The sequence below is a fragment of the Sturnus vulgaris genome, chromosome 2 (genome assembly GCF_052056855.1).
Source record: "Sturnus vulgaris isolate bStuVul1 chromosome 2, bStuVul1.hap1, whole genome shotgun sequence".
In the NCBI taxonomy this organism is placed as follows: Eukaryota; Metazoa; Chordata; class Aves; order Passeriformes; family Sturnidae; genus Sturnus; species Sturnus vulgaris.
Genome location: NC_142244.1, coordinates 80,526,818 through 80,549,417, shown reverse-complemented (window position 1 = coordinate 80,549,417; position 22,600 = coordinate 80,526,818). Strand labels below are relative to the sequence as shown.

Sequence of the window (22,600 nt, the reverse complement as noted above, 5' to 3'; positions counted from 1 at the left end):
GTAATTCTATAGCCTTATCCCTGGCAGCACCTGACCAGCCCACCTTATCCAGCCAGGAGGCTCGTGAGCAAACCACTTTATTTGGCACCAGCTCAAAAGGTAGAAATTATAATCCCATAGGCAAAGTACCAAAGGAGGCTAGCTGTACTGAAGAAAGAAAAGCAAACCCTTCAGAGTAAATCCTCTAGCTCTATTCTACTTTCCTCTTTTTATTTTTAAAAAATTTAAAAAAATATTATTCTTATTGAGGTCTTTTAATGCAAATTATATATTTCAGTCTCTTAATTCTCATACAAAGCCAATTCCTGCTTTTTTGTGCTCACTGTGGTGGACTATGTCCTACCATTCTCAAATATTTTCATGGAACAAATATTTCATCTCCCTTCTGGATAGAGAGTCATGAAACCCTGGGGTTTCTTTCACATCATCTAGACACTTACCTGGTTTCTTCAATTAGGGCAAAGACTGCAAGTCTCAAACTACTTTGCTAGAGCTGTGCAAACACAGTAAGAGGTGACCTGTATGCCAGACTGCATCATCTAAATAGACAAGACAAAGGAAACACTAATGTTCCAGCTGTGTAAAGAGGAACTGATGTACACTGAATTTTCAGAGAAATTTCCACATCGGAAATGTATGCTAGGAGAAAAAATTTAGTTTGGTCCAATTTAGTGCTTTATCAACTTGTGGTTCTCTGTCTGAGTAGCTTTTCCTTCTGGAATTAAATGTTACCTCCCAGATTTTCTCTTTGCAAGTTCAGATCAACCCAAGGGGGTTGGAGAAGTTATCACCACAGATCATAGATTTCTTGTGGTGGATATGGACCTGATGATGCTCTGAGCTGCAGCTAGCTGCATAATCACCCGCATCACATCCTACAAATCAAAACCAGAGCATCCTTCACATACCTCCATCATTAAACAGTTGGTTACAACCATATGAAACCCTTCAGGAGCTGTGGGAATTTCCCTGTGGCTCCCAGTCTGGGATTTGGAGTGCACCTCCCCCTGTAGTCCTTCCTCACGAAGCATCCCTGTGCTGGTGACTGCCCACTGCTCGAGTAAGGGATGTCCAACATAGCTTTTCAATTTGAACTCAGCTCCCACTCCACAACTCATTTTTATTTTACTGGGGTACCGGTGAAGCTGTAGCTCAGTAACTGATGTTAAGAGGAACTTTTAACACCTCAACAGCAAATGGAGGAGAATGTTTCCCATTAGTGGCTGAGGAAGTAGTGCTCCTGTAACTTCAGCCTTGAAAGCTAATGAAGCTCAGATTGTGGCCGTGGCCTTTGATGTAGAGATGCCTGAGGTCAGTGTAGCTTTCAGAGGTGCCAGTGCTATGCTGTGTCACTGCATTCGTCTGGGCGGGGGCCCAATAACTCTAATCCTGTAATCATGTTTCTGTAAGCAACAGTATTTATGGTGCAGATAGTGGGGGATAGCTGCAGTGGCAATTAAATCAGGGATATGCTGTAGAGGAGAAGCTAATCCAACCCTGTAATATTTCCAGTAGAGGAAGTTACCTCCAACTATGTCAGCAAATAAGTAGCAAAATACTGGGATAGGCGCAGGGAGAGGATGTGGAGATTAAAAAGCCATGTTTGGCCATCTAATCCATCTCCCTGCCATGACCCTCATTCTGCCAGTGGAGTGATGTTAACATACTGGCAAAAATCAGGCAATTCAAAGCTGTGCCTTGACACTGCATCTTTGGCTCCCACTAATAAATACATGGGGAAGAGGGTTAAAGTATCCACTGATTGTTTGGCACAGCTAACTTTGAATTTAATTCCTTCTCTTCATCTGTTTTGCAACTTCAGGCCACACACTATGTATTTTATGTATTCTAATGTAGGCTGTTGTCTCCCAAGTACATGTGGATTGTTGGAAAAACACAATGATGTATCCCACTGTAGTGGGGGGAAAAGCATGTATTTGAGTAAATATGGTTTATCCAGGAGATGAGGAGAGCCTCCAACAAATTGTTCTGCTGTATTAATGAGTAAGTGTATAGACATTTCTGTTATTTTATTTTGTACAACTCTGTTATAGATAAATCTCTTTCTATGTACTTTTTGTTAAATCAGAGGTCTTTTATACCCTCACAGTTTTAAAGAGGAGAAAAAATGGGAATACTTGGTATACTACCCCTTTTTGATGTGGATATCTCTAACTTTGGTGGGGATTCTGTGTGCAAAATTGGTCATGAAGAATCCACTCTATATATCAAGGAACAAAGAAAAATTATGGTCTAAAGAAAATCTAATGTCAGACTGCAGACTTCAGTTGCATTACTCACAAATACACACATGCACATACACAAATAAACGAATATATAGTATGTACATATATATGTCTAGAAATATACAATCACAAACATATTTCCTTTAGCTCAGTGCCTGAAAGTTCATTTGTGGGCATCCTGATTCTTGATATATTATTTGTAAACAGAGGGCCAGGGGACTGGAGTATTTCCTTGACTTCAATGGATGATGAGGCTTCAAGCTGTGCGCTCAGATTGGGACCTCTAAGTATCCTGCTGCTACCTAACAGCTTGCTGAAAAATGACATAATTTGTGACATCAGCAATATGCTGCTTTAATAGGGGTTTATAAAGCGGTTTCCACCCTTGTGTGTTAGGACAAAAACATCTATAGTTACTAAATCTGAGGTGGCCCCCTCCTGTATTCCTCACACACCTTGCATCCTTTGTACTTTTTCGGCATATGTGGCTATAAAGTCCCAGTATGGGAAGAGTGATAAGCAACCATTCAGCAACATCTGTGCGAGAACTCCCTCCCCACCAGTGCCAGGGAAGATGTCACTTTTCAGAAGAACAGTGGCTGCCAGCGGGAGGTTCGGCAATGCAGATTTTAATGTGGAGATTTAATTTCAAATACAATTCACAGTTTGTATGCAGTTGAAAAATGTTTATTACCACCTGGATGTCCGGGACATTGTTTTGGATGAAATAAATTTCAATTTGGACAATTGCTGCTTTTAAAGCATTTCATAGCTCTGTAAACAATATGCTTTATATAATTCTAATGGCAACAGTGAAGAACACACCAATTTTAAAATCACCCAAAATAATGCCAAAAAAATAACTGGCAACTTTGGAAAACAGGACATTAGTCTGAAATTGATTCAAATATGAGGGTTGTAATGACTTTTGCTGATGTTCCATTCTATATTACAATAAGAAAAGAATCCTTTGCCTCTGGCGTAAGTTTGTTTTGAAATAAGATGCAAGCTAAAAAACCTCACGTTTTAAAGAACATAAACATCATCAGAACGTGATCAGCAGTACGAGTGTGCTTTAACTTGAAAGAGTTGGTGCTCTGATGTCACTGCTGTGTCACCAATACACGAAATGAAGTCAGTGCCTGACAGAAAATGAAGTCAGTACCTTCCACCCTGGAAGTCACAACTGCCCGGTCACACCTCCAGCTTCTACTCAGATTTCTGGGTGAGGGGTGGCTTGACACATCCATGGGAGGGGGACTTTCACACATTACTCCTTATAAATGAAATGGGAAGGTACCTCCGCAGACAGATATCTCTGCAAGTGAATGTGTGGTGGATGAGGCAGGGTACCTGCCACTCCAGAAGAACATAATCTGGGTTTTCCAGCCCATCATCACTTTGTCCTGAGGCAAAGGTGCACTGAGTTAAGAACATAGAATAAATCAGGGAGGGCTCATGCAAAAATACAGAGTTCTTTATCTTTCTAAATAGTAGTGTTGTAGTAGTGGAGGAAAAAAAGAAAAAGAAAGAAAGAAAGAAAGAAAGAAAGAAAGAAAGAAAGAAAGAAAGAAAGAAAGAAAGAAAGAAAGAAAGAAAGAAAGAAAGAAAGAAAGAAAGAAAGAAAGAAAGAAAGAAAGAAAGAAAGAAAGAAAGAAAGAAAGAAAGAAAGAAAGAAAGAAAGAAAGAAAAAATTTTTTTCAAACTGAGAAACTGTTCATTAGTGTAGCTATCTAGGCAGCAAACTAAGATGCAAGAACGGCTTGAAAAAATATAAGAAAGTAAATTTCTTATTCTTCTCTTGTTAATTTTTAAAGATTCCTTTTTATCCTCTTGTTTTTGTTCCGTCTCTGTACATTTCATAACATCCAAAATTTGCTATAGAATAAAAAATTCCAAGAAAAGATCTCAGGTAAACACTTAGTCTATCCCCTCAGGAAGGCCCTGTGGCAAATGCTTACTTTACCCACCTTTTCTAGAGAAACTTCTTCCCTTTTCTTTAGCAACACATCTCATTATGCAACTGGCCTTCAATTAGATTCTTTCTTGTTTTACAAATAGTGAAGATGCTCATGGATGCCAAGAACAAGGGATGACTCCATTGCAGGGTATGAGGGAATAGGCAAGCATCTGTCCTTTCCACTCCCATTCCTCAGCCACTCTCTACCAGTAATTCCCCCATCTCTTTGGCCACATCTCTGTTAACATTTGCTTTGCAAGTTGTTTTACGTGCCCATCTACTTTTACTTGGAGTTGGTTCTTTATTCAGGCTGCTAACTGGATGCACCAGAGGAGAAGTAGCACAAGGGCTTCCACAGACAGCTCTGGACAAAAATCACCTCAGATGAGCTTTTACCATGGGAAAAGATGGTTTGCCAGATGTTCTAGGACTGAATGGGAGGCAAGCACGAAAGGGGAACTTTAAAGGCAGAACTCTGTGGGTTCTTCCAGCTTCTTTTCAAATGCCATCAGAAACACAGCGATGCAAAGAGGAGCACATTGAACTCACAATGCAGTTGGGCTTCAGCCCTGCATTTACTTCTGTGGTAACAGACATGAAATATGGTGGAGAAGCAAAAAACAGTTTCTGCTTTTGCCCATAACACTGAGTTATAACTAACCTTAGCTCTCTGCTGATGTCTACATTGGTTTTATGGACGTTGACTGTATCCGGAGGGAAAGCCATGGCTTCTATTTTCATACTTGGTTCTCACATGAAATAATGGGGGGAGAGGAGGAGGGGGGAAGATGCAGCTGCAAAAACAGTCAGTGAAACATAAAAATCCCTATTGTTTTGTTGTAGTTCTCGGTGCCCTTCAACTTCTGGGCACAGACAAGACCTCCTCCTGCTCAGGTTCAATACGCAGGGGAGCCTTGAGGCTCAGAACTCCCTTCCTACTTTTGCCTAAGCCTTGCTGTCAATTGTGCTTTTGTTCACAGAAAAAAAATTAACCCAATGCATGCTAATTTACAGCCAGGGAAGCAATTAAAAAAAAGTTTATTATCCTTTCCCCCCTGCCTCTCAAATGGAGTGTTACAGCAGCAGGGTTTTTTGGTAAACTTGACACAAACTGATGTTAGTGATGGGGAGCAAGGCCAGGAAGCAAGCACAGGTCTTTACATCTTCCCTCTACATGAAATGGGACAGCCTTCCAATTTTGTCTGTCTGCCTATACTCAGGAATGTGCATGCTTTAGGAAAACCTAGGCACAAAGACACACTTACTTCTTCAGGCTTTGTCAGTTAGTGTGTCCTGTACACATTGCCCTCACATACCCACTTTAAAAAATGCTTGTTAAACATTAAATAAAGGATTGCCTAATATAGCCACAATGTAGAGATGTATTTACTCTTTATTACTGAACTTACTGCACTTACTGACTTTTTCTGTCAATTACGGCATATTCTTAATATTCAACAAAATGTTAGACACCACCTAGTCCATATGGTGAAATAAGTTAACCCAGCTTGCCTCTGGATTTTGCAACTCTTTGCAAAACCTTAGAACTGCACCAATAGAGGGTTTGCCATTAGCACAGGACTGGCCTTTTCTTTCAGGAGGAGTTGTTTTTTTCAAAATGATTGTAAAGAAAGCAACAGATGTCTCTCCCTACTACATATTTTAAGTGGTCTCTGAGTGGAGTCACGATGTGGAGGTGAAAGTGCCTGAATGCTTTCAAATGAGCAGGTAGCTGTCACATGTGCCTCAGAAATCACACAGGGCGGGCAGGGATGGGCAGCCTCTGCAGGGCGAGCTCCTTTTGAGGCACCTCATGGGCAGAGACCATGCACTCCCACCAAGCACCACAGACCCGGGGTGCTTCCTTCCAGCAGTTGACAGTAAAACACAAACTCTTCGCTGGTGACCCAAATGCTGATGATTGAAGAAGGTGGCCTGTGCTCTCACTCAGTAATTCCAATGATGTAACCAGACAGTTCTTTCATGTCCACTGCCACTGGTTTCCCTCTCATTTTGCAAGTCTTTAATTCTATATTGTACAAGCAGAGGCCTCTTGGTGACAAATCTGGAGGCAGGGCTTTCAGTGATGATCAGATTTGCAGTGATACATGCACCACTGACTATATCTTAGCTGCATTTTCAGACAGAACAGGACATAGAGAGTTAACAAGAAGCACTTCCAGTGGCATCCCATAGAGTAACAGACAAGCACAAGCACTACTTAATATATTAGGGACTACTGTAAAAGCAAGCCAGGAAGGAAGTCAGGTATCTGGAAGCCTAGACTAGGTCTTCCCAGCAGCATGAACATCTAGGTTATTGCAGGCATGTGTCACACAGAGACAAGGCTTTTACCTTCAGCAAGCTTCAGTTCAGAAAATTCTTAACTGGTGTTTGTGCTTGATAACACAGTTTTAATAACATTAGCAGCACCAGAAAAAGTAGGAATAAAATTATAAACATAAGATCAAAAGCTACACGGAGTCACACTTTAAATTACAGAGGCCCAAGAAAGTAGCATAGGCATTTATCACTCCTCATTCTCATCAGGATGATCAGTTTCAAATTATGCCAGCAGGCAGTGGGCACCTACAACAGCTTTAGAAACAAGGCCTCTTGCACTTCTGAAGACATCATTCTGAACATCACCTTACAGTACTGGCTTTGATATCACATATTGGGAGCTTCAGAATTAATTGGGGAAGCAATAACCCTAAACACAGTGAGGCTATCTGGTCTCTCCCCTGCTTGCAGTGTGGGCACACACAGGACATTTCCACCGTGCATCCCATTCCCTGCACACCAGGGTGAGAAGGAAAGCCCCCATTCTGTTCCACTGAGGGACACCCAGTGCTGGGAGGCAAAGGGAGGTTTGAGGAGCACCTCGAGCACAAGACCAACTGGGGGCGGTGAGGGGGAGGGAAGGCGTGATGGGAAAGGGGAGTGCTAATTTCTGTGCTGTCCTTTGCAGGCACCGTTGGTGCCAGGCTGGAGTGTGTGTTTATGTGTGTGCGTGTAGCACTCTGTAGGCTTTTCCATGGACACCCTGATCCCGACTGAAGGGATGCTGTGGGCCTGAGGGTGCCTGGAGGAGACGGTTTTTGTGGCAGAGTAATGAACGTGATTAAATCACTTCTTCCTCCTTCTGACTTCCTTCTCCTTTCCTTTCCCCCCTTCTCTTTCTCCTCGGTGTCCAGGGCTCCTGGAAGCAGCCCAGAAAGTCACGGGACTGTCCCGATCCCTGCGGGGCCAGGGGCTGCCATCCATCCATCCATCCATCCATCCATCCATCCATCCATCCATCCATCCATCCATCCATCCATCCATCCATCCCACGCTGGGTCTCGGGGCTGCAGCCCGGCGGTCCCGCGGCAATGCGGAGCGCTCCGGGAGTTTTCCTGCTGCCGCCCGGGCACCGCTGCCAGATTCTCAGCTCTGGGTGGGAAGGACACCCCTCCCATGTGCGGGGCACCCCGTGCAAGTGCCAGCACCCCAAAGCCACCCGCAGAGCTGCCCCCGCCCCGCTGGGCGCTGCTCCTCAGGGCTCCCCTCCGCGGAGTGCGGAGCTCCCCAGCCGCAGCAACAGGGAAAAAAGAGAAGATAATGGACTTGCCCGCACGAGCTTTTATTCCCTCCTTCCCACTTTTTAATCTTTATAACAGTTGTTATAAAAACACAGCCCTGCCTCGGGGCTTTGAACCTGAGGGAGGTGAAAGTGGGAGAAGAGGGTTGGAGGGACGGGATGGATGAAAATGCAGCCGAAGTTGGTTTCGCCCCCGACCCCCCCCCCCCTCCTCCAATTCAAAATCAGAAATTACTGCCCGAGGAGCAGATACTCCTTTTTATTGGCTCGTAAAAAAAAAAAAAGTTTTCAAAGCCTAATTTCCACCAGATACATTGATTTTCCGTTGAAAATAGAATTAAAACAATACGTGCGAGTAGGTGCCATTAAAGCTAAACCATCTCTGGCTGTTAATCAGGGCAGAGAAGGATTAGAAAAGTCAGTAAAGGAGCACTGGGTTTGAAATGCAAAAATCCAGAGTTTAGGAAGAGTAAGCTCAGAGGGGGCTGAAGCAGCTCAAGAAACGAGGAGAAACCTTTAATAAGAGTTAAAATTCAGTGTCAGGTTACTTCTTGATATTGTAAGGAATACGCCGTTCCTGTAAGGGATTTGTGGTTGTGAAAGGCATCCCTTGCTAAAATACCGTTTGATGTTCTTGTCGAAAAGAAAACCAAACCAATATTTTTTCCTTTTAAATCCCGATTTCAAAACCAAAACCAAAACCAAACCAAACCAAACCAAACCAAACCAAACCAAACCAAACCAAACCAAACCAAACCAAACCAAACAAAAAAACCCCAAACATCCCAGAAAAATATCACTAAATTTCCAACCGCAGCTTTGAACAGCTTTCCTGGCGATATTTGCTTCAAATCTCACAGGCGCAGTACCCCTGTGTTCCCGAGGTCTCTTTGCCCTCCCTTCCCCCTTTTCTGCTGCTTGGATGGTCGGCAATGCCCGACTAAATAATTGCTAGAATTTGAAAAAAAAAAGAAAAAAAAAAAGGGAAAAAAAAAGGAAAAAAAAAAAAGCCGGGAAAATGCGCACCAGCATTCAGGTGCTAACCTACTTATTTGAAAGCAATTTATTTTCCATTTTGCCCGTTTTTCCCCTTTAAAACAGAACGCTGAAAGAAAGAATAAGTGCTTTAACATTTCAGTGTTGTGCTCTGGTAATTACTTTTTCACTTTTCCCCTAAGTTCCAATGTGAAAACCTCACAGGGGGGTCTTTGCTGTAGCAGGGCTACAGTTCCCAATCCCAAGCGCAAGATCTGCAATTACAAACCCATTCGGTGCCCTTCCCTATCATTAATATGCACAAAATCCTGCTGCTAATCTTATAATCTGTTTTGTTTCATCAATTGCTTGCCTAGCACCAGGCGGGAAAGAAAAAGAGAGAAAGAAAAAGAAAGAAATAGGAGAAGAATAAAGCCGGAAAATCGCGGAAAGCTTCGGAAAGTAAACGGAAAAGCCAGATAAATCGGATTTTATTTTTGATAAAGCAAAAATCGTTAAGGCTGTTAAAAGGAAGCAGGATTTTCCGCTGGAGGGGTGGGTGTCAGGGAAATTTAAGGAAAAATCTGAATATATCCAGCATTTTATTTGCATATTCAATTTCTCCGCGTACGGGTCACGAAGTTCCTTAAGCAGTCGGCTGCGGAGGAGGGAGGGGGCGCGTAAACCCTTTAGGAGAGTGTGTTACTACTGTCCCTTCGCTTTGCCCAGGGAGAGGAGGCGCCGAGCGCGGGCGAGCTGCGGGTGCGGGTCCGGGGGCAGCCCCCGCTGCCCTCCGCGGCCGCCTCACGCCTGGCCATTCAGACTTCAGTAAAACAATGAAGACATTAGTTTTTGAAATCGTCCTCATCCTACTCCCCCCTCCCCCCGCTCCCTCTTCCTACGCGGTATTAAGGGAATAAAACCATCTGCACCACACGCGTCCTATTGAGATTAATGTAAAAATTATTCAAAAAAAAAAAAAAAGAAGAAAAAACAAACCCCAACCCACAACAAAAAAACAACTCCAAACAACCCTCTTCTCATATATCTTATTCTCCGTGCCCTGTGCCAGGCCTCGCCGCCGCCTTGCCGTGCACCTGATGATTTATTAACGCAATCTGCGGGGAGAGCGACACGCGCGCCCGGCTACGGCTCGTCCCAGCTCATCTCCTAAGTAATTGTCTCTCATTAGTTCTGATAATGTTTTAATAGTGCTGCCCATAATTTAGTCAGCCTGGAATTAATAACGGAGGGTGTCCAGAAACGCGCGGGGATGAGGGGGAGCTGCAGTACAAGCAGGTAGTCTTTAATTAATCAGATTAGCCCGGAGGTCCCCGCGCTGTAAGGGATCCCCCGGCGCAGCGCCTCGGACGGGACCCGGGTGGCGGAGGGGGAGAGAGGGGGGTCGGCCCCGGCTGCTCATCCCCAAACTCCGCGGAGCGGCTGCGAGGGGCTCTGCCGCCGGCCCGGTGCCCCCGGTGGAAGGACGGAGGTGGGCGGCTCTCCCGCTCCCTGGGCCGGGTCCCGCCGTGTCCCCGCAGTGTTCCCGCCGTGTCCTCGCCGTTCCCGGGGGAGCCGCGGAGAGGCGCTCCCGCCGCCCCCGCGCTCCCTTCCCTCGCTGCTTCCACGGGCCGGACGGGTGGTGGGGTTCTTCCTCTCCCCTTTTCCTCTCCCCTTAATTAAACCAAAAATAACCCAAAACAAGTGAAATCGCTGCTCGGAGACGGAGGGGAAACACGCTAAGAGAGGGAACGGGAGGAATAAGGCACTGTGGCTCCATACGCGAAATGGCCATGGAGGCGGTGAGAAATGAAACTAAAAAACAACTGTTTTCTATTTACAATTTTAAATAAACAGAACAGCCTTCCCCGCGGTGTTTGTCTAAGTGCAGCAGCATTGCTGCTGTGTAGGTCATGAAAAGGTTGGTGCATAGTTTAAAACTTCCCATTCTGTTAATTTCTTAAAGAACAGTCGTTCATAGTCTGAGCACAAAAGCTCATGATTTAATGAGGAACAGAAACAAAATCTCTGATTGTTGGTGTTTCAAACTTCATTGGAGTCCTCTGGCAACCACAAGTTGATCCTCTGCAGCTTCAATACCCTTTAGCCCTCCATATAAGAGTACATGCTGAATAGAGGACAATGCCTGGTTGTTATGTTTATTTACCCTTACTACAAGCTGGGTTAACCTCTTCAAAACAGCTTTACTAAGCCCGTTAACCACACAGCCCACATGATCTGTAGCCGTATCCCTAATGTGATGTAAATCTGACTCGAGACCATATGCACAAGTTCTGCTGCATTGTGTCTCCAAAAACTACAAGTTTATTGCCGTCCAATCCTTCCCGGGCTGGACGCTTCCAGGAGGAAACTCTCTGAATAGCAACTGCTTAAAAAAAAGAGAAGAAAGTCAAGAGTCCTGCATTGTTGGAGCATTATTTTTAATGGCTGTTGCACATTTACAGAAGGGTGGTGTGGGGGGAAAGCAAAGCTCACACAGGGTAAAGATTTTCATTGCAGTTATTTCAACTGGTGAGTAATTATTCGAGTCTTTCTCCTTTAGGTCAGGAGCTCTGCATCAGAGTAGGAAGAAGCACAGAAAGAAATAGAAACAACTGAATTAATTTCCATCTGCTCTTTTAACAGGACTCAGGGCTTGTGTTTTGCCTTTCTCCTTCAGTGAAGTCATAATCGAGCATTTGTAGTAATTACTGTGATGTCACAGATTTGGTGATGTAACTTCATTGCAGGCTACGACTAGAACATGGGTCATGTAGGAACGAGCAGTGGTTTGAGTTGGGAATAGTTTTAGTAATTAGCAATTCCGACAAGCAAACTATGACAGATCTGCAAAATGGAAATTAATTTCTGTTTAAGCCTGACGTCTTTAATTTTGCACACCACCCCCCAAGTATTACAGTCATCTTTTAAAACAGCTACTGGGGCCCCATGGTGAGAGCTTCATTTACCAGCTCATTTTTACTTGATGGCTGTGGCAAGTGTAACAATGTTCTGTGCCTGCTTCAGTAATGGCATGTCGATCATGCTCCCGCGGAAAGTAAATGCTCCCTGGAAAAGAAAGAATACGAACTTCCTGAGACACCTCTGGAAATTGTAGTTGGGGAGTCTTGTTCTTTACAAACACATCGGTTTGCCAGGAAACATCTTCACCCACAGGAATCCTGAAGAAGTTTTAGGAGACAAACTGATTGAGACTGGGCAAGTGCATTTAAAGAAATGGGAAGGGCAACAAGCTCTGCAAAGAGGAGGCAAGAAGAGAGAGAAAACAGAAGTCCAGGGTGCAGCTGGCGTTTTTCAGCCTCTCTAGATGGCAAACACTGAGGGCCAAGAGCAGTGAGGCCGTGTGTGCCAGCTGGGGAGGGGGGCTGCAAGACACCACACCTGGGGAGCAGCTCTGTTCCCCACTTCCAGCATCACCATCCAGCATCCATCCAGGGCTGTGCCACCGGGCCAGTGGGAAACTGCCTGCAGACAGAGGGCAAAGCCAGAAGTTATCTTTGTCAGTGAACAGCAATGGGTGTTTGTGGGGGTGCAGAGAAGTTTTCTCGACTCGGAGGTTTGCTGAGGTTGTGCTGCTGCTGCAGCTCTCCTTTATGTCTCCAGTGCTATAAAGGTAGGCTGGGGCTGCGCCGAGAGCCAGGGACTGGGATGAAAGCTGAAATAACCAAGTGGGTGGCGCAATAATATTGCCCAAATCTCCTCTGGAGCCAAGGCAAAGCCCACCTGAGCACCACTTATAGGGAATTTCCCCAAATGGATGCAGAACTACCACGTGTTCCTCAGCGGTGGCAATCTGAGAGTCAGGATAGGTTTCAAAAGTCACTTTGTATTCCTAAGGATTTTTTGTTGGTACCATGGTGACAAGTTTAAAACAATTAATTATGAATTATAGTTAAATCTTAAGCAGAAGACATACGCTTTAAATAGTGTCAAACCAGACTTGTTCCCTTAGATGCTCTAATCTCCACGTGTCTCTGAGGTAGGATTTGGAAGACAAAACATCGCATTAAGACATGCTGGAGTTCAATAGACAAAAAAAAAAATCTTATTTGCAATTCTAACAGTAGTTTGACACATTAAAAAAAAAATCCAAACAACAAACCCAAAAATTCAAGTACAAAGGTGCAATCCATTCCCTGAAGAGCCCAGAACTGAGGGCCTGGCCCCAGCACTGCATAGGGCAGCTCTGTGAAGCACTGCACACCCTTTTAATGTCCTGCTGCAATCGATATAGGATCACAGGCTGGCCTTGGGTTTGGCAGTGAGCACGGCTAACCAAGAGCAAGGGACAACCCATAGCAGCACATGTGTCTGTGCATGAGCAGTGAGAGAAATGCACAGGAGAACAAACCTTTTTTTGGTTTCCATTTGAGGCTTGATAATTATTAAATAGAGGACTCTAGCAAGTAAAGTGAAAATATAACCCATTTACAAAAATATTTAGGAAATGTGTTGCTCCAGTGGCATATCTAGCTAAACTGAAGCAGGATTAATTAAATATTAAATCATATTCTGGAATAGTTAAGACAAAAATCTGCCTTACACAGTAATCTAACACAAATCAATATTCTTGCATGTAAGAGCAGGCTCTATTAAAGCCATTGAAAACACAATTGTGAAAACTATTATTTTATTCAAAATAGATTTTCCTACTATAATTTGCAATATTTCAAGATAGGTTTGGAGAATGAGACTGATACTCAAGGGTTGGTATTTCAAATTCATTTTTTTGTTTACTGAGCAAACAATCAACTCTACCTTTACCCCAACACCAATATCATTATTATTATTAATAAATTACTTCTAATTATAGCTACATATCTGTAATTTTCTGTTATACTTTTAAAACTTTAAAGAAAATGCAGTCTCAAACTATTCAATTTATTAACTGTAATGGAAAAAAATGGGAACTAAGTATGACATAGGACTTATTTGGAATAGTTCAGGTCCATGCAGTGATCTCAAACTGCAAGGTACATTTTTTTAGCTGTAAGAAAAACATGGTTAAAAAATATTCCCTTTTTTTTTTTTTCTGTAGGCATTCGGTAATGCCCACTCAGTAACAGCGAATTCAGTAGCAAAATAAAGAGTAAAGCTAATTCAGTAGCAGCTATTGCTTACAGAAGAAATTTGCATGTGGGACGACAGTCATAAGTAGAAATATGTTGAGGTCTCAAATCATCCTTCCTAGTTCTGTCAAAGGCTGATTAAGAGTACAGTTACCCTAAGTACCTGCAGTGGTTTGCAGAAAGAGATGGGTGCCCAGCAATGTCAATTCTGATCTCTGGTGGTCCAAATCATGGCTGGGAGGGTCTCAAGCCTTCCACTGACTGGACACAGAACGATCTAAAGTCAGATACCCCTGCAGGTATCTAAGCTGTACCATGATGAATCTGAGTCAGAACGTCGTTTTTATAAAGCAAGAGTTAACTAAACAGCATGCTTGTCCTCTCTTCATTAACGTAATGTTTAAAAGGAAAACAAGATAATGGTGTGTATATGGACACACAAACACTGAACCACGTGAGAAATGCCATACGTTCCCTGCTTGTCAGTGTGCAGCTGTACCTCGGGTTGCTAGGAATTTGAATTCTTGAAGGAAAAAAATGCCTTTTTCTTTCCCTAACAGCAAAGGGTAACATGAAGTTGGCTTCTCTGCCTGATGTCTCTGAGGCTTATTTTCCCCCTGCTAATTTGCAGTGTTGAGCTAAAGTCCAGAAAAAGAAACCAATTTTAATGCCATTGAATATACCCTATTCACTGACTCTCTTTCCACCCACAGGTTTCAACAGATAGGAAATACCAGTAATTACAGCTTTGTCCCCATGCTCTCTTTTCCAATTCTGCTAGATGAAATTTGCCTCTAGCATTCTTTTGATTTTCTCTCACATGAATATAAAGAAAACAAGACTTTCTATAAACACCATTTGCTTTGATAGCATTAATCTGGGGATTAATTTAGTCATAGATCTAAATTTTCTTTTTGGCTAATTTTCTCAACAATCTCACACTTCCAGCCTGTACTTAGATTTCCAGTAGTTCAACTATGGGACCAAGGGCTTGTTCTTAAGGAAGCTTGCAGCATGAACAGGAACAACGGGGCGTGGGTAATGCAAGGCTGGCATTTGCATCCAGCACATTCGGTGGCTGTGGTTCTTGCTCACCATGCAACCATACAAATTATTCAGAGGGAGCCTTTTCGGAAATCTTTTTCAGTAAAGGGACTCTGCCATCAGGCTAGTCAAATGTGTCAGACCTGCCTTGGGAAGGAACAGGCCCTCCAGGTAAAGACTGATGGAGAGATGGGGAAAAGGACCATCCAGGAAGCAGAGATGCAGATGATGGGCACAGCCTCTGGGTGACAATACCTGGATGCAAATAACTCAGCTTAAGAGTTATGAAAAGTGGGGGAATGGAGGACAACTTGGCACTCACCAGACAGCAGTCTGGAAATGCAGCCCTACTGAGGAATGGGCAGATTTGTGGGCCAAAGACTCTGCCCCTGTTTAAAGCAACACAGCACACATTCTGCTGTGCCTATTCACTGCCATCCTTCATGCAGCCACACAGAGGATGTGCTGAAGAAAAAGCCCTGTGAGAAATAGGGTGACTTTGGCACTACCAGTCTGCAGTGCATGGGAGCACTTTGGCTGGTCCATGCTGTACAGCTGTGAAGGCAGCACAACACAGCAGAAGGGTTTGTAAATACAAAATATCTGTGTTCTCTCAGCCTGATTGCTCTACAGCTCTATCAGGGCAGCCTACCAAAGAGGAATCAAGGAAAAAAGTGAATGGCAGCATTCCCTGTTTGGGTCATCATGCAGACTATCTAAAAGTCCTTCCCAACTGACTGACAAGCAGGAGAAGACTCAAGATTTTTCCTTCTGGCATGAAGTATTATTCACAATGACATTTAATGCTCTATTAGGACAGTAGTAGCATTTTTAAAAAGTAACAGCAATTTATGCAAGATGCAGGCCAAGCTGAGTAAGGTCTTAATAGCTCTACTTCAAATTTCACTATATCCTAAAGTGCTGTGAGGATAGAAAAAAGAAGATTTAGCAAATATAGAAATCAGCTGCAAGTGAATTAAAATTATAGACAGCTGCTAGGCTGCTACGTGCTTTTTTTTTTTTTCCTCAGAAGGTGATGGCAAATGATAGTCTTGGAAAAATGGGAATTCAGAATGGTCAGCTCCGAGTGATGCAAGGATCCAGCTTACAGGCAAGAGAAGCCATAAGGCATAGCTGACAGAGAACAGTCATTTTCACAGGTCAGGACATGAAGAGACAGGCTTATGATAAAGGAGGGCAAATCAGTTGTGCAATAAGAAGAACAAATGCAACAAATTTCCAGGTGGTTGTGGACAGACTGAAGAGATGCAGAACCAAACTTTGTAACACACCAGTCTGGCAAATTTTATGCTTGTATCACATGAACTTCCTTTTAGATAAATGCAGCCACTCCAGCACAGCTCAGACCTAGACAAGTTCAACATGTAATTGAGGGCTCTTCTCTGACAATTTAGAATACAGCCCTGGCTGCATCCTGCCATGGATCTCGAATATGGCTCTTGTTATATCTATATGTCATTCTTAAAGATTTCCTCTACCTATAAGAAATGACATGTATCAAGTCACAGAAAGAGTCTCAGCATTAGGCTGCCATTTGCCATGGCAAAAGATGAACACATCAATGCAATGTTTCCTAAAACACAAAGACCTTCTGTATTTGGGAACATTTACTTTGTGAAACTTTTGGGAGTAGTTAAGAGCTTGATAAATCTGTAAGACCATTTCATAGCCAGAGTAATATTGGTTTTTAGTGGCAAGAAGCATTTTACCTTTCTAGAAGTTAAATGGACAGGATTCAGGGTCCATGATTTCAGTGTTGTCTAAGATTAATATTTTCTGGTGGAACCAGAAGAGGGGAAGAAATGATACAGGTGTTAGTGTTTATCATGGGTAAAATGGAATTGTGTTATATATGGAATTGTGTTGACTTTGACTACACAGGGGATGGACAGAATGGCAAGTCAGGTACCCTTATATTTTTCCATCAGATCAGGGAATGTAAAGTTTTATACTTCTTCATCTGTACTGAAACCTTTTTATATGATACACAGTGTTACATGGGGTTTTACCCTCACCACATTTTATTTCTATATGTACCACTGGATTAAGGAGAGAAATGAGCAGGATAAAACTATCATGATACAGAACATTTGAGGCACCTCATAGTAATGTGACACAATTATCTCTGAGTTGTGTATTATAAAGTATTTGTGTTAATTAAAGTCAAACAATAATTGTTCTGGGACATGTGGGACAGTGATCAGACGAGCTAGTCCCCTTTGGTTGGTAATACAGAAGAATTAGATGTACTCCTGCACCTGGGAATGCTCACAGCTTTTTCCTCAGCATTTGCTCAATTTGTGGTTACCCGTGCCTCTAACCACATCGGTCCTGATGACTGCAACGAGCTCACTAAGAGCGTTACTGCAGACCCTCAGTTCTTAGACCACTGTAATCTATTAATCACCTGCATTGTTACTGAATATGAAGATTGGTTTCCCTAAGACACAGGAAGTAGGTAAATTTTGAAGTACCAAATAACTCCTGTAAATTCCAAAACATCTACTGGCTCCCTGTCTGTTGGAAGATGGGACTACAAGCATGACCATCAGTTTTGAGACTCTGTGCTCTGTTTTTGGAGCCACTGCCGTGGTCCACTCAATCAGTGTCCAGCCTTTGCTAATACACCTTTGATTTGATGCCTTGATCTCACCATACATGTAGCCAACAACTTTAACTCTCATGTGACATTTACCAGGATTTTCTAAAAGATATTTATATAGGTTACATTAAGATCATGGCTTGTCTACAGCAGAAAGAAAAACCCAATTGTCTTGCATCAGATGAAAGAATATAGCTAATAGCACTAGATTTATTTGTTGTGTGTGTCCATACATGGGCTGTCCTAGGCCACTGTATAGAGACAGCTGATTTTTTCAAAAGCATCTTACTCTGGGGATCTAGTCAGGCTACTTAGATGGCAGGCTTGAAGGGGATTGGGGATCCTGGAGAGTAGGTAAGGCTTTGGCATGGGAGACATTCTAGGTAGCTAGACCAGTGGAAAAAAAAGGAAAAGCAAGACAAGATAATGTTCCAGGAAACTGCAATATGGATAAGAAATCACCTGCTGCTGAATTTTGAATTAAGTATGGGTCTAAAACAGGGGTTATCTAATGCTTATGGAATTGCTAAAACCCCCTCTTCCACTTAGGGGATTACTGATTGTATGACAGTCTCACAAGTGAGGGGAGGTCGTAGGACAGTACTCTGCTGTCACACAGTTAGAAACAGTGCCCCACCAATAAAGATTTGGGTTTTTTCCAATTACTTTTCTCAACAGTTTTGCAATACTTTCCTTTGCAGACCAAATCCCTGCAGAGTGTGTGGCAGTCTAGTTATCTCCTTGTCCTACTGGGCTGTCTTTGGACGGGATGTGCATCTAGGACATGGGAGGAATGGGCATAAGGGGTCCAACAAGCCAGCCGCCCTTCTCTCCTCCACGTCCTTCATCATTAGGAGATGTCGTGAGTCAAACAGAGCTCCCACGCTGCTCTGGTAACCCGGGCCAGAGGCTGTGTGTGAATACAGCCATTGTGTAAACAAGTACTTATGTAAGTCCCCTTCCAACCCTGGTGATGTGTGTCAGCATTCACGGACAGATGCCAGGCTACATGGAAATAAGCAGAAGGGGTGATGCCAGCTGGCCAGGGCAAACCTTGTGTCCCTCCTAACCCATACAGACAAGTGGCCTCAAGTCCACAGACACAAGAAATCTTTGGTCCACAGTTATCTGAGAAACATTAGTTCTTTATATGGTAATTCAGTGTCTCGTCCACTTCTGAAACCCAAATGTCTAGTTACGACTTTTTGGAGACAACAAAAATACAAGGAATAAATGCATTAAAATCTGCTTGGGTCTGAGAACATTACCTCTAATCCTGTATAATATCAGCTGTTATAAGGAAATAAGAGTTTTGTGTTCTGCAAGCATGGCAGATTTGATCTTCTGAGGAGGGAAGGGAGCAGGTGGATGGCAAAGGCTCCCCCTAAAAAGCATGGCATTCAGGAAGATAATTCCCCTGGGATTAATGAAAATACACGTTGTTTAAGTGACTCCCTGCAGAGGAAATTTGGAAGTCTTTGCTTTGGGGCTTAAAAAGAACGCTTGGATTTGCTTACAGGTAATGAACAAAGGAGAAGAGAAGCCTGGTCACAGCAAATGGTGTTGGGTCTGTGCCTGGGGGAGGAGTGATTATCCTCAATACAAAGGAATGATTTCTCTTGAAACAGAAGGTTGAGACCATATTTTTGGGGAAGTCAAGAGCTAACAGCTGTGATGGTGCTGAATGCAGGTTTAATTAATTTTTTTCTTCTGCAAGTGGTAGCCAAAGACCTGTCATTAAGAGCTGGGTCATGATTCTACCTTCTCATAATGAACTTCCAAAGGTTAGTGAGCTTCTAGGAGGTGTTCAGTGAAATCTGGGTCAACTGAGAGTATGTTCCAGACTGTGATAAGATTATGCCTTTCTCTTTTCTGCTCAGGCCTGTCCTGCCTCCAGAGCATGCTCACACATATCTCTGGCTTTATGGACAAAGCTTTTTGGGCTACGTATTTCCCTAGCCTCTCCCCTGGACCCTTTCACATTCAGCCCTTTTCCGTAACAACATTATGGGTGGAAAGACACTTGTACACAAAATCTTTGGGGAAAAGAAATGATCCCTGAAAAGGTTTGTCAAAGATATCTTCTTGGCAAGAGGAGATGCTCAGTGGGTTTCTGATCTGTTGAAGTGTGCATGGGGAGGGAGCGAATTCTGCAAAGTATCATTACCATTAAGTTTCTGTAGCCTTTTTGCTGGTATGTAGAAAACATTAGAAATCACTACCTTTTGTTTCTTTTTGCCAGTGTAATCTTCCAGTGGAGTAGAAGTAGTCAGTGAGTTCAGAGGATAAATCAGTTTGTAAAGCCAGAAGCAGGCCTGTTTGTTTGAGATATGCTTCTGCCTCTAGGAGCAGATGGAAGGACACAAAAGGTCAAGAAAGAAAGAGCAACAACCACATGAAATAGAGATTGATTTTTGCCTCAAATAACTCCTGAGCAGCAGTGCAAGAACTCTGACAGAAGAAACTCTTTCTAAAGCTCAACAGGTAGAAAGGACTTTGTGATCCTTCAAGTCCACAGTGGGGCAGGAAAGATGAAGAACAAGGACCTACAAGGTCCTTCATTTCTTCTCCACCTGGCACTACTGTTTCCAGCCCATATATAAGGGTTTTGCCCTGCTGTGTGAGCCAGACAAGCTGTTTTTCCATCTTGCAGTCCCCCAAGCTGCCTGAACCACCAGGGATAGCCCTTTCAGCTAGGGTGGGCATGGAGATGCTTCTTGGTCCAGCTCCAGAAACTCCTCAGGCCACCAAAGTCGCTCCCTCTGCCTGAACAAACAATCTATTTAAGATCCCTGAATGAGAGTCAGATACGAGAGTTTTTTTATTGCTGTCTTTGCATTTTCTTTAGTTACCTTTTCATTGTGGTTGCTGCCTTCCTGTGTACTCCTCTATAGCAGGAAGGATTAAAATTAAAGAATCGGAGGAAAGTTCTAGAAGTCAGGAATATTATCCACTGGTTTTCATTCTCTGTCTTATACTGTATTGGGAACGGAAGAATCCTAGAGAGCACACTTGCTGCTGCCAAGTAAATCTTTATTTTATAGCACAAAAGCAGCTTCCTGGACAAACAGCCTATCCAACCATGCATTTTTTCTCCCTAGTGAACATCATGGTTATTATATAGAAAAGTGAAAAGTAACTGATATTAAGACTTTAGGATCCTCATATACCCTTCATTTAGTAATTTGGAATTAACTTAAGGTTTAGAGACATGGAAGCAATTTGTTAAATATAATCTAGAAAATTCAATCTGAAAGTAAATTACTACAGGGCACACAGACGGCATTTGATACCGAAGAGAAAGGTAGCTGCAAAATACAATGGAGTTGAGAAAAATAATAATAGTGAGGCTTGTTCTACCAACAAGCACTGAATTGCCCATATTTTTGTATTCCGTGTTTTCTTCTAATTGCAGATTCATTTTCTGAATAGGATTGAACAGCTATTTTTTACTGTGATTCTCTATTTCAACCAACAGAGCTTTTGCACAAAGCTACTCCAGGTCCCTGAAAAAGCTGGCTAGCACAGAGAGGAGTGACAAGGCAGCAAGACTGCTGCTACTTAAATTAACTGAAACAATATTTTGGCTGCACAGGCTTCTGAATTCCCTCAGTAAGGCTTAAAAAGAGCCATCTGGTCAGAACATTACCTCTCTAGTTAGATCCTGCTTTGGAAATTGAAATGAGGCTCATGAGCACTTGTTCATGCTTTTTAAACAGGGATTTTGGAGGTGGGTAGTTGCCTTGGTGGGTTTCTTGGTGCAGAGCAGGTTTTGGCACGATGATGGGCAGGTGTCTGCAGTGCTGGGTGTCTTCCCACTCCATGCTCATAGCCAAGCATCGCCTGGGAATGTGCCGACACAGCATGGCCCTTCCAAAAGCAACTCACCCTGCATTTACCTCCTTGAGCCAACAAGGATGGAGGAGTTGTGCCTTGCTGAGGAGGAGCCCAGAGAGGTGCCATCCTCTGCAGGGCCTGTATCCCCTGGGACAGGAGCAGCTGCCTCATCCAGGGGCTAGCTCCAGGTGGAAAGGCTATGGAGGCACACAGATCCATCCTGCTCCCAGCTCAGAAGTGAAACTTTTCCCCATGGGAAATATCAATGTGCCATCCAAGTCCTTCTCCCTCTACGTTTTGGACATAGGTCTTTAATGAGTGTAGGAAAACAGATTAAGAGCCACCAAATGCCTGCTGGGGAGTGGGAAGGGCAGAAGCTGGCAAGAAAATGTTTTTGTATGAGTTTCTGCCCTGCTTAGAAGCTTTAGCAGCCCCATGTAGTAAAATCTGTCTCCTTCTCTTCCCACCTGGCATAATTCCCTCAGGACTGATTGCACCAATGTAGGAACCAGTATAGCACAAGCAATTAGCTATTACAGCCCCTTCTGCTCTATTGTAGAGGTTCAAAATTTGCCCCAGATGGATCTTTCTAAGAGAAAAGCCTTCAACCGTGACACAAAACACATTTATAAAGCATTTTTCAAATACTAAAAGTGTATAGAGAAATTTTGAGTACTAACACGAGCTCTCTCGATCTCAGTTTTGACATTAAAATTTCATTTGGCCACTTTAAAAAAAGATAAACAACATAACTGTGGCCCATGCTTAAATCCCACCAGCACTCTTCATCTTTGCATAGAGATGCACCTGAGCCTAGACTTAAGGCTGGTGCTCCTTAAAGGTGGCAATTTATCACAAACTCCTGAATTCCCCACTCTGCAGTGAAAGGAATACACATTGCCTAATTAACATAAAGGACAGCACATGCCCTGTGCTCTCGGAGGGAGGGCTGGCAGCACTGCAGCCCAGCACACACGGAGGTACCCTGTGCTGCCACTGTCACCCTGGGATGGGATCCAGCTTGCTTGGTGGCACCTCAAAACTCAGCAGTCTGTCCTGGGCAAGAGGAGTGGGAGCCTGGGCTGCTCCCTCACTCCCAGCTCTACATAAAGCCCCGAGATATAATTTCCCTGTAAAGTGCAATATAATCCCTGTGGATTGATGGTACAGCCCCATGCGAGAGGGAAGCTCACATGCATCCCTTCCAAGAGGTCCCACTTTCCTAGCAACCACGGACTGGAT

The 22,600-nt window shown here is 43.4% G+C and overlaps 2 protein-coding genes across 10 annotated transcripts in view; one reads left to right on the top strand and one right to left on the bottom strand.

The window, feature by feature from the left end:
* Window positions 1-22,600, bottom strand: part of CLYBL (citramalyl-CoA lyase) — a 187,906-nt gene that overhangs the window by 12,759 nt on the left and 152,547 nt on the right. For 4 of the 6 annotated variants that reach the window (XM_088159855.1, XM_088159856.1, XM_088159857.1 and 1 more), the window contains one exon: window positions 11,185-11,833. The exons of 1 other annotated variant lie outside the window; for it this stretch is intronic. In XM_088159855.1, the coding sequence (XP_088015981.1) occupies window positions 11,744-11,833 (90 nt within the window). In that variant the 3' untranslated portion in view covers window positions 11,185-11,743. Of the gene's footprint in view, window positions 1-11,184; window positions 11,834-22,600 lie in introns of those variants that run through there. One more of the 6 variants, XM_088159854.1, reaches the window with a different exon arrangement.
* Window positions 1-22,600, top strand: part of LOC148224866 (uncharacterized) — a 139,044-nt gene that overhangs the window by 15,116 nt on the left and 101,328 nt on the right. Inside the window, exon 1 of one of the 4 annotated variants that reach the window (XM_088159866.1) lies at window positions 9,899-9,938. The exons of the other annotated variants lie outside the window; for them this stretch is intronic. The gene's annotated coding sequence lies outside the window, so the exon portion shown is untranslated. Of the gene's footprint in view, window positions 1-9,898; window positions 9,939-22,600 lie in introns of those variants that run through there. 4 annotated transcript variants of the gene reach the window in all.